The sequence below is a fragment of the Nelumbo lutea genome, chromosome 3, assembly GCF_056320005.1.
Source record: "Nelumbo lutea isolate HS-2025 chromosome 3, American lotus-T2T, whole genome shotgun sequence".
NCBI classification, from domain to species: Eukaryota; Viridiplantae; Streptophyta; class Magnoliopsida; order Proteales; family Nelumbonaceae; genus Nelumbo; species Nelumbo lutea.
Window position 1 is genome coordinate 51,234,829 of NC_142686.1, and position 12,526 is coordinate 51,247,354.

General features: G+C 36.1%; 1 protein-coding gene across 1 annotated transcript; it reads left to right on the top strand.

Annotated features, from left to right (window-relative positions):
- Positions 1-205: 205 nt before the first annotated feature.
- Positions 206-1,684, top strand: LOC148864918 (uncharacterized). The gene is made up of 5 exons (XM_088980430.1): positions 206-254; positions 498-609; positions 1,014-1,158; positions 1,259-1,373; positions 1,465-1,684. Exons 2-5 carry the CDS (start codon positions 600-602, stop codon positions 1,516-1,518), a joined length of 324 nt encoding a protein of 107 aa, XP_088836556.1. The 5' UTR covers positions 206-254; positions 498-599; the 3' UTR covers positions 1,519-1,684.
- The last annotated feature ends 10,842 nt before the right edge of the window (positions 1,685-12,526 follow it).

Below are 12,526 nucleotides of genomic sequence, written 5' to 3' on the forward strand. Positions count from 1 at the left end.
TTTTTTCTTCCACCTAAGTGCAATTGTATGAGAGGGGAATTCATCTATCACGAACAAGACCTTGTTGAATTATCAAAAGCCCCAGGGTTTCAAAAGTTTACCCAATCAACAATAACTGCCGTTGTCTATCCACCACCAGTATATCCATAGAATGCCATGTGGCGACCGTTAAGAATTTAAAACGAGGGAACCGTTAAATTCAAAAGGATTATGGCCTTGTTGGTCTTCTTCCCTTTGCGTCGTCTGCCAAAGCTGTAAGAATTCCTCTTCCAATCCCGATCTTCTCAGTAAACTTGTTTTTTTTTTTTTTGTCTTTTAGACATTGTTATTTCGTTGTCGGTGTCTGTAATTCGTTACTTGTATCTATTTGCTCATTCATCCTTTTATTCACACTAGATTATCTAGTTGTTGCAAGGAATTTGAATCGAATATGCCCTTACTTTATTAAACAAAGTTCAGATATATTGCCATTTTGATCATGCGTAATGGTGAAGCAGGGATTATGAAAGCGGCCGCTGCCCATTAAACTGAACGAAACGACATCAACAAAAAAAAAAAAAAAGAGGACTAAAAGATTTTAAGACCTGAAAGTTTCACCAATGGAGGAAGGTAGTAATTAATAATGGTTGTTATATATATTAGTTCTTCAAGTTCTTGGCCCATCTGTGTCAATTACTAAGGAGATGGTAGGTTAATTGCATATTTTCAAGGGAGTTTAGTAATGCAAGAGAACCATCCATGCACTGATACCCAAAAACGAAATTAAAACTCAGTTTTGGTCGGGTGTTTTGATTTCGTCGTCAGTCTCAGTCGAGTTTCCTCCATGTCCATCTACTTCTTAGTCTTGATTTACAGATAATTCGTCCCTCTGTGATACTCAGAGACTTAACAGATCTCAACATGGATGGACATTCTCTTGGTTCTTCCAATTTTTACTTTTTGATATTAATTACAATACAGATCGATCGAGGGCATCAATTAATGTTTTAATTCTTTTCTGTCTGTGGTTGCAGGTGGGCATGAACACAGAATGGTGGTGGTGCAACACCAACCATTTGAAGGCAAGCGGTCGCTACTGGAATCCGGAAGAGGAGACCACCCTGGTGGACTCTACGACGAGCCTCTTTCATGCTTTGGCTGTGGGTTTGGATGGTTCTTGTGAGTTGTGAATAACCCAGATCCCTTTTCCTTCCATAATCTTTGCAATGGTATTCAGGTCTATGGTTGTAATTAAGTTTTGATCAATCTTGTTTTCCAGCTTTCTGTTGGGGTTTGTCTTTCCGCTGCTTTGGTACTGTGCTACAGTTCTTTACTTTGGGAGTTGCCTCAAAGACCCAAGAGAGCGAGCTGGCCTTGCAGCATCTGCAATTGCTGTAAGAAGAGGAAATGAAATGAAACAGTTCTTCTGCTCTAATGATATTGGGTTTGGTGATACTGTTTTCTTATTCAAATGCCTTTTTGCAGGCTTTGATATGTTCAGTCGTTCTCTTGATTTTGCTGCTTGCCATGCTCTGTTAGCTTCTTCCCCTGTTGGGCTTAATCAGCAATTGGTCAGACTGCATTGGCACTTGATTATTCCTATTGCATTTCCTTCAGAGTTCAGGACATGTAGTGATCAAACACTTCACCGTTGGGATTTGAATTTGAACTAATATCAGTTGAAGCTATCATGATTAATTTTAAAGAATCGTGTAATGGTCTTTGGGAATTGTGGAAAGTTGAAACGTTTCTCTTGGTTTTCTTATAGCACAGGATAAAATAAAGGACATGAATTTTATAACTGTGTAGACACATTAATTGTAATTTCACTAAATTTATCATCTTCATAGTCTAGGCTTGTCCCAAACCTTTCCTAACAGCCAACAGGTGCTGTAGATGGTCTTCTACGCACATGACCAAACCATTTCAACCTACTATGTCTCATTTTATCACTTATTGAGCAACTCCCAGTCCCAGGTTCTTTGTTCTTTCATATGAGTTCATTTCCATCAGTTCTACCACTTATCCAATAAAGCATTTGCGTTTCTGCCACTCTCATATTTTTGACATATCATTTCTTAACAGCCTAACACTTTGCTCCATACCAATGTACCGGGTGGCCTTACTACTGTCATGAGACAATTTTTAAGTCAAAGACATAAAATGAAATAACTTCAACTAGTATATGGAGATTGATCAATCAAAAGCCCAGCAAACAGTGTTGTATCTTAAAATCATACGAACAAATGTCATATGGTATACAATCAAAGGTCTCAGCATACAAACACAGAGTTGTATCTTGAAATCATACAAACAAATGTCATATGGTATACAATCAAAGGTCTCAGCATACAAACACAGAGTTGTATCTTAAAATCATACAAACAGATTTCTACAAACAAATTATTGTCATTATGGCATACAATTCCTTCTGGATGATCTTCACAATCCATCCTTTGGGCTCTCTTTATCAATTTTCTCCTTCCAAGCCTCCATAGATTTTGACGAGTTGCCATGATCCTCAAGCTCCAGCATGACAAACAACAATTACAGAGAATTATGAAAAGCAAAGTCTCAAAGACAAGGACTTCATCAACTCTTTATAAGAACAAAAAATTCAAGGTCAAGAAGAATATAGAAAATGGAGACTTTTCTCAGGTGTTAGATTATTAGATCTCCTCGTCAACTCAGGACTCATGCTGGATCCAATTAACTCATAATATATATGGACCTAGCTATTAGGTCTGATGCTGTGATAAATATTACAAATCCCTTGTTATTCGAAATCAAGGATTTCATTTCCCAGGCCAACTCTATATGATTTCTTTTCTTTACGTAGCTTATATAACAGTTTTCAAAGAACCGGATGGGACCAGCCAGTCCGACCGGAAAAACCGTGACCCAACCCACTGGCCGAGTCAATCAAGCCCTAAAAATTGGGGGCATTAAAAACCAACCAAAACCGGTCGACCAGCTGATCTAATCAAAGAACTGGTGAACCGGTCCCAATTTCGGCCATAACTTTGGGCTTAGTTGTCCGGTGGATGGGAATACTGAGTTCAATGCAAATTCTGTTATATATATATATATATATATTTATTTCTTTGAGTGTAAACGAAGTAGAATAAAACTTAAAAAGGAAGAGTAAAATAATTAAACCAAAATTTACACTTTTCTTATTTGTATTTCCACACATTTGTACTAATGCAAATGAAATTGCATTGCAAACAAATAAGACCTAAAGACCTACAAGCTCGGTTTTGAAAGAGTGCAAAGACAACTACATGAAAATGACGGCATTTATAGTTGCACTGAACATTATATTTGCAGTCTTCTCAATTGGAGCCTAAAGGAGGGCTATGAAATAAAATGGTTTATCAACTCCCCCCATCCGCATACAAAATCATAAAATTTCACACCTCAAAGCCTTTCTAAAAGGCTTTTGTGTGGAAGATGACTTTAGCAGCTTTTAATGTAGATGAGTTTAGCAGCTTTTAATGTTCGGCTGCTAGGTATTGTATTTATATACAATATTGGGGTTGTTACATTTGAATTTAAATTGCAGGAAATAGGAGATTACAACAACATAACTGCCCAAAGTCTATCCAGAGTCCTGGACGGATTGAACTCTATTACCCTCTCTCAAGCAAGTGGCTTGGTGAGGACATCTGCCAGCTGATTGCAAGTAGGAACAAATTGAATATCAATTAATTTTTGGGCAAGCTTTTCTCGAACAAAGTGAATCTCTAGTTCAATATATTTGGTGTGGGAGTGGTGAATCAGATTCGAAGCAAGGAATTTGGCACGATATTTTCTATCCATATGGTGCGAGGAGAGGAAAGAGGAACGCCCAATTCTTGAAGCAACATACAAAGCCAAATAACTTCAGCAGTAGTGGCAGTTAAGCTCCTATACTCAGATTCAGTGGAGGAGCTTGATACTGTCGACTACTTTTTAGAAGACCAAGAGATGGAGTTGGAGCCTAAGAACACACACTGACCACCTTGTGAACGGCGATCAATAGGACAGCTGGCCTAGTTAACATCTAAGAAGGCAGTGAGAATGTGAGAAGATGGACGATAAAGGAGGCCATGAGAAATAGTCCCTTTAAGGTAACACAAGATGCATTTTGTAGTGGTCCAATGTTCATTTGTAGGTGCTTTAAGAAACTGACGTATCTTGTTGACGGAGTAAGCTATGTCTGGTCGGGTGAGTGTTACATATTGCAAGGCATTAACAATACTCCAAACTGTGTAGGGTCAAGTAATGGAGTGCCTGAGGATGGAGTGAGCCGAATTGATGCTATGGGAGATGAAACTGGTTTAGCTTCGTGCAGCTGAGTCCATTGTAACAGGTCTTGAATATACTTGTGCTGACAAATGTGAACACCAGCATTGGTTCTGTGAACTTCTAAACTCAAAAAATAATGTGCAGGACCCAAGTCTTTGAGCGAAAACTGGGTAGATAGTTGTTGAATGAGAGTAGAAATAGCAGTAGACTTGGAACCTGTGAGCAAGATATCATCGACATAGACAAGTAGCAGTGTAATAGCACCTCCTAATCGATAAAAGAAGAGAGAAGAGTCCGCCTTGGACTCAACAAAGCCCAAAGAGAGTAGATAATCTTGTAAGCGTGTGAACCAGGCCCGTGGGGCCTATTTAAGCCCATAAGGAGAGCTATTCAGCTTACAGACATATGTGGGATGCCAGGGATCTATAAAACCAATAGGTTGCTTCATGAAGACTTCCTCTTGAAGAATTCCATTCAGGAAAGCATTGTTTACATCCAATTGGTGAATGGGTCAGTTGGATGACACAGCAAGAGATTGGATGACACAGCAAGAGAGAGGACAGTTCGAATAGTAGTGGGCTTTACCACGGGACTAGACGTTTCATCATAGTCATGACCTGCTTCCTATGAGTATCCTTTTGCTACAAGGCACGCTTTGAAGTGCTCAATAGTTCCATTGGGTTTCCTTTTAATCTTAAAAACCCACTTGTTGCCAATTATGTTTTTGTCACGTGGCGGTGGCACAAGGGTTCAAGTGTGATTCTTTGAAGGGTGCAAAATTCGTCGACCATTGCAAGAATCCATCGAGGGTCTTTAGAGGCTTAAGTGTAGGATGTAGGTTCAGTTTCACATAGGAGGCTAGCAAGGAGAGCATACTTGGGATTAAGTTGAACAATGCCACTACGAGATCAAGTGACCATGGGATGACGATATGTAGTGGGAGGTTCATTATGGGATGGGTTAGGGGATAAAGCAGGCTCAACTGGAGGGCGAGTGAAGGTGGAGAACGAGCTAGGTAATGGTTCTGAGGGACTAGGTGAGGTAAGTTGGGTTAAGGGTTGTGTAGTAGTAGGTGCAGGACAGGGAAGCACAACAGGTGGGGCACCAACAATACCATTCTGTAAGGTGGAGGGCTGAGGAGAAGGGGATGGGTGATTAGCAAAGGGGAAGTCGGATTCATCGAAGGTAGCATTCCTAGTTATGTAAATCCGATCGGTGAGCAGATGAAGACACTCGTAACCTTTGTGCTGGCCACTATAACTCATGAATACACAACGTGTGGAGAGTGGTTGTAGCTTGTTTGAATTGTAAGGATGTAAGTGAGGATAGCAAGTGCACCCGAACACTGAGAAATTGGTAGTCCAGAGGTGTGCCAAAGAGCCATTGCAAAGGTCTTCGCATTTGAATTACTAGTGAAGGTAGCCGATTTATAAGATGTACTGCTGTTTCAAAGGCATCAAACCACCGATTTGTAGGCATGGAAGCATGAGGCATTAGTGTTAAGCCTGTCCATACAATGTGTCTATGCTTGCATTCGAAGGAACCATTTTGTTCATGAACATGAGGGCATGATTTTCGATATGTGATTCCTGCTTCACAAAAGAAAGAACGCATGGGAAGAGTACTCAGAGCCACCATCAGTTTGTAGTATTTTAATTTTGGCACCCAACAAATTTTCCACATTTTGCTTGAATGCAATAAATAAGGAGGGTATTTTAGATTTAGAGCACAGAGGAAATATCCAAATATCTATACTACTTATAAAAGTGTGAATGAAGAGGTATTGGCTTTTGGAATTTTTCTTTACCAAAATACCCCTCCTCTTGAATTTAGTTCATCTCCATTGAAAGGGCAAAAAATGTAATTAAAAGAATACCATTAAGTACATTCAATTACCTCTCATTAAGTCTCATATTTAAGTCATCAAATAAATCACATTCTCTCTCATTGAATCCAACATTTATACTTTTGTTTATCATCATTAAATTCCACTAGTAAATCCATACACAATAATTATTAATAGAATGAAATTTTATATTTTTAAAATAAACATATAAATGAAATCATATTTTTCATCTAGGTGGTGAGTAAGTAGTTCAACCATTTGGGTCAAATGGATAATTTCATGATGCCATAAATAAATAATATAAATTTATAAATATAAAAAATACTTTTTTTTACTATCATTAAATTCCACTAATAAATCCATACACAATAATTATTAATAGAATGAAATTTTATATTTTTAAAATAAACCTAGAAATAAAATCATATTTTCCATCTAGGTTGTGGGTAAATACTTCAACCATTTGGGTTAAATGAATAATTTCATGATGTCATAAATAAATAATACAAATTTAGAAATATAAGAAATACAAAAAAATATAGAAAAAAAGAAACTTTGTAAAAACTTGGACACGTTTCTATTATTATATATTTAGCATATTAAAAAAAATAACTATGACAAAATAGACATAATTTTATTAATGATGGACATCAATTATACAACTTAAAACCGATGGGAAATTAAATCATCTTTATCTAGGGGTGGGTTAGTGGTTCAACTTTTCAGGTCAAATAAGTTAACCCATGATGTATAATTAAAAATATTTTTTAAATAGAATAATACAAAAAAATATGAAACAAATTTGGGCACATATATAATATTATATAGTAATAATATAAACAAAAATAAGTATGATAAATAATAATTATTTTATTAATGATATAAATGAAATGCAAAATTTAAAACCAATTTGAAAATGAAACCATTTCCATATCTAGATGGTAGGTAGGTCAATGATCTAACATTCCAGGTCAGATTGGTCAATCTATGATGTCATAACTAAGTAACGAATATTAAATACATGCATACATACATACATAAACTCAAAGAAAAATATAAGCATTTTGATACAAATCTATTGTTATATATTCACCATATTAAAAAAAAATGAATGTGAAAATAATAATTACTTTTATCGATGATGAAAATGGAATACATGATTTAAAACCAACCAAAAAAGCAAAATAGTTTTTTCATCAAAGTGATGGGTTGGTGGTTAAACTATGCATGCCAAATGGATGCTATTATTAAATAAGAAAATACAAAAGATTTTAGAAAATGTAGAAATTTGTCAATAATTTTGGGTACATTCTATAATATTATATTCATCATATAAGAAACTGTGGTTAATGAGAATTATTTTCGTTTATGATAGAAATGGGATAAAAATTAGGATAAAAAAAATAAAAAGCACTAATGTCTAACACATGACCCCACTAACCATGTCAAATGGTTCAATAATTTAATTAGCTAGGTCATCGCAGGCAAGTGGTTTGGTAGAGATGCCAACAAATCAGATCATATTTGAATTAGGGTATATTCAAATCTGATTTGATCCAAAGATTCGACCGAATCTCATAAATATTGATTCGAATCAGAATTCAATCAAGATGTCAAATATTCGAATATGAAATGATCCAATTTAATTGTTAAAAAAGTAATAAAGTATTAAAAGAAAAATAAAAATATAATACTTGAAATAAAAAAGCAAAAAATATAAGTATTTTTTCAACTATTTCCATCATATAAAAAGTTTACAAAATGCAATATAAATAACATATTTATAAATAAATAATAAATACCATATACATTATATATAAATAATTGATTTGACCATAATATTAAAAGCCAATGTTCAAAGAATACATTGGAATTGCATTTCCTCTTAGTAAATAAGTAATTTTTATTATCTCATAAATTAAATAATAAAAAATAAAATTATAGAATTTTTTTATAAATTTTATAAAACAAATTTGAACATACATTAATATTATATATTCTTCATATTAAACAAAAATATGTTTGAAAAAATGAGAATTATTGTTAGTAAAGATAGAAATGGATAAAATACAATGAAAAAAATGAATTAATGTCTTAATCATAGTCCATTTTCCTGGTTAATCAGGTTAATGGTTCAACCACTAAGGTCCATTAGTTACTTATTATTATTATCATCATCATTTGGTACTGGTACATGCAAAAATAAAAGCGAAAATAAGAATTACTTTTATTAATGATGAAAATATAATACATGATTTAAAATCAACGAAAAAGAAAAAATAGTTTTTCCATCCAAGTAGTGGGTTAGTGGTTCAACTATCTATGTCAAATGGATCAACACATGATGTTATTATTAAATAATACAAAATATAAAGTTCTAGAAAATGTAGAAATCTATAGATAATTTTGGGTACACTCTATAATATTATATATTCATCATATAAAAAAAGTATGATTAATGATAATTACTTTCATTAATGATAGAAATGGGACAAAAAATAAATAGCATTAATGTCTAACACATGACCCCATTAACAATGTCAAATGGTTCAATGATTTAATTAGCTAGGTCATTGTAGGCAAGTGGTTTGGTAGGGATGCAAATAGATCAGATCGGATTTGAATTTGATTCGATCGAAGATCTTATCAGGTCTCATAAATATTGTTTCAAATTTGAATCCGATCAATATGTTGGATATCCAAATTTGATTCGATCGATTTAATTAAAAAATAATAAATTATTAAAAGGAAATAAAATTTAATAATTGAAATAAAGAAAAACAAATAACATAAGTATTTTTTCAACTATTTTCATCATATAAGAAGTTTATAAAAATACAATATTGAAAATCAATATTCAAACAATATATTGGAATTACATTTCCTCTTGGTAAATAATTAATTTTTATTATCTCATAAATTAGATAATAAAAAATAAAAATATAGATTCTTTTATAAATTTTATAGAAAATTTTGAACATGCATTAATATTATATATTCTTCATATTAAACAAAAATATGTTTGAGAAAAAAGAATTATTGTTAGTAAATATATAAATGACTAAAATACAAAGAAAAAATGAATTAATGTCTTAATCATAGTCCATTTTCTTGGTTAAATAGGTTAGTGGTTCAACCAACAGTAAGGTCATTTGGTTGCTAATTATTATCATCATTGTCATTTGATATTGCCATGTGCAACGCACGTACACTTTTACTAGTATTTACTATAAGAGAATAAAATGCAAATAATACCGAAATCCCAGAACTGAAGGACACAGGACAGGATCCCATACATCTGAAAAAATAACCTCTAGGGGTGATGTGCTGATGGACTGACTAGGAAAAAATGGAAGGCGATGGCTCTTCCCAACTGGACACATTTAGCAAAATGCTAGAGCTTTATTTGAGACTGGAAGTTTGAGAAAATCTCTGTGGAGAATTTTTGGTGTTTTATTATGCAAGGTACAATATCATATATACATATAATCTACGTCTGAATTTTAGGAGTAGGAGACTCACTTGTAGTTGGAACCTAACCTACTAATCACATCTAGCTAAAGACACCTAGGGAACTATCAGGAATCTGCGCCTAGATACATGCATGATCGGAGTTCCCATGCAAATTTCCCAACCCATGATGAATTCCCAATACTCCCCGTCAAATTGGTGCATGAAGATTTCGAATGCCCAATTTTCCAAGGAAATAGGTGAATTTCTCTTTCCCAAGAGCCTTCATCAAGATGTCAGCCAACTGCTCTGTGGTTCGAACATGGCGAGTAACAATGTTCCCATGCCGCAACTCATTGCGAACAAAATGACAGTCGACTTCAATATGCTTTATCCGCTCGTGAAACACTGGATTCATGGCGATATGCAGAGCTGCCTAGTTATCACAATATAAGCGCACAGGTTCATCATGCGCCACCCCCAAGGACAAGAGAAGTTTCTTCATCCACTTCAACTCACAGCTTGTCATAGCCATTGAACGATATTCTGCTTCTACCGAGGAGCGCGACATAGTGTGCTATTTTTTTTGTTTTCCAAGAAACTAGTGACTGCCCTAGTAGGACGAAATAGCCGGTCAACGATCGTCGCGACAACAGGCAGCTTGCCCAATCAGAGTCACAATAAGCATGCAAACGCAGATCACAATCGGAACGCAACAATATACCTTGTCCAGGATATCCTTTCATATATCGCACTACACGCAGAGCTGCCTCCCAATGTTCTTGTCGTGGACTCTGCATGAACTGGGCTAGGATATGAACACAATAACACAACTTAGGCCCTGTGATGGTTAAGTATATCAACCGCCCTACTAGTTTTCGATATCGATTCAGATTGTCCATTAGAGCGCCCTTGGCCAGCGCAAGATGATGATTCTGTTCAATGGGCACGGACGCTGGTTTGGCCCCCAATAGTCCACATTCCGAGATAATGTCCAAGGCATACTTCCATTGAGATAAAAATATTCCCTCAGGACCACGAGCTACTTCAATACCTAGGAAATATTTGAGTGGACCTAGATCTTTCAAATGGAAGCATCGGTTGAGATACTCTTTGAATTTCACAACAGCTATAGTATCATTTCCCCCACCAATCAAATCATCAACATATATTAGCACGTGTAGACGAACATTGTGTTTGAAATAAGTGAACAAAGAGTAGTCAGGATACGATTGAACAAACCCGAGCTGTATCAAGGCCGCTGTTAATTTCAAGAACCAACATCTAGGAGCTTGACGTAATCCATAGAGAGATTTCTTCAGTTTGCACACTTTCGTTCAATCCTTAGATGCAAAACCTGGCGGCAACTGCAAGTATACCTCCTCATCCAAATACCCATGTAAGAATGCATTATGTACATCCATCTGATGCAACTCCCAGTTCTTAGCGGCTGCCACAGCTAAGAAAGTGCGGACTGTCGTCATTTTGGCCACATGAGCGAAAGTCTCATTGTAATCTAACCCCTCAACTTGTCTATTCCCGAGAATAACTAGGCGTGCCTTATGCCGTTCAACTGTCCCATCTGAATTATATTTGATCTTATAAACCCACTTGCTCCCTATTACCTTTTTTCCGGGAGGTAGAGTTTCCAATGTCCAAGTACCATTGTCCTCCAGAGCTTGGATTTCCTTCCTCATAGCTTCTCTCCATTTCTCACTTTTCATTGCCTCAGAAAAGCTGGTGGGCTCAACTCCTGCAGTGACTGCGGCTAAGAAAGCTTGATGTTTAGCAAAGAAGTTAGTACATGTCACATAATTCTCTATGGGATAGGGAGTCGTACCTGAGGACTCTGATTTAGGGATGGCTTGAGTGTGAATGTGGTCTTTCAAACATCGAGCAGTGTTGGTCACGTAGGGCTTCAACAAAATAGACAGCGTGCGATGCCGATGTCCCCTACCAAGTTGCTCCTCTGGTGCCGTTTGTGGTGCTGGATCCACACTAATTCTGTCCTCACTGCCATTAGTTCCCACTTCCTGCATGTTCTCTTCATCTCCGTTCTCCTCCTCTCTTCCATCATCATTATTTTCAAGGCTCCTCCTATCACAAATGTCGGCTGCATCACTCCCCCTGTTTTTATTTCCTTTATGGCTGTGAAGAACATCATCATCAACCATGGTATCAGCTGGTGCAATGGTTGGGCCAGGGTTGTCTTCCAGAGTTGCTTTTAGATTAGCGGCATATGGAAATACATTCTCATGGAAGACTACATAACGGGAAACAAAATATTCACCTCTTTCAACATCATATATGCGCCAACCTTTCTTTTCGTAGGGATAACCTATAAAAACACACTTCCTACTCATTTTCTCCAAACTTATCCTTGTCTCGAGGACTCTAATGAGCATAGCATAGACAACCAAATACTCTCATTTGCTCATATTGAGGTGGCATCCCGAATAGTACCTCATACGGAGTCTTCCTGCCAAGTACAGAAGAAGGTGTCCTATTTATCAAGTATCTGGCAGTTAAGGCACACTCCCCCCAAAAACCAATGGGCAGGCCTGCTTGAAATCTCAATGCTCTTGCAACATTCAAGATATGCCTGTGTTTTCTCTCCACCTGACCATTTTGTTGCGGTGTCCCAACACACGAAGTTTGATGCAAAATGCCATGAGTCTCAAAGTATGATTTCAAGTTTTAAATTCTGTTCCATTATCACTTCGAATAGTCCTGACTTGCTTGCCAAACTGACGTTCTACCATGGCACAAAATTTCTCAATAATATGTGCTACTTCACTTTTTTTTCAATAACAAGTAAACCCACACTGCACGAGAATAATCATCAACAATGGTTAGGAAGTAAACTGCACCACAAGAGGCAGGTACTTAATAGGCGCCCCATGTATCACAATGAATTAGAGAGAAACAATCATCAGTTGTATGTTTACTTTCAGGAAGAAT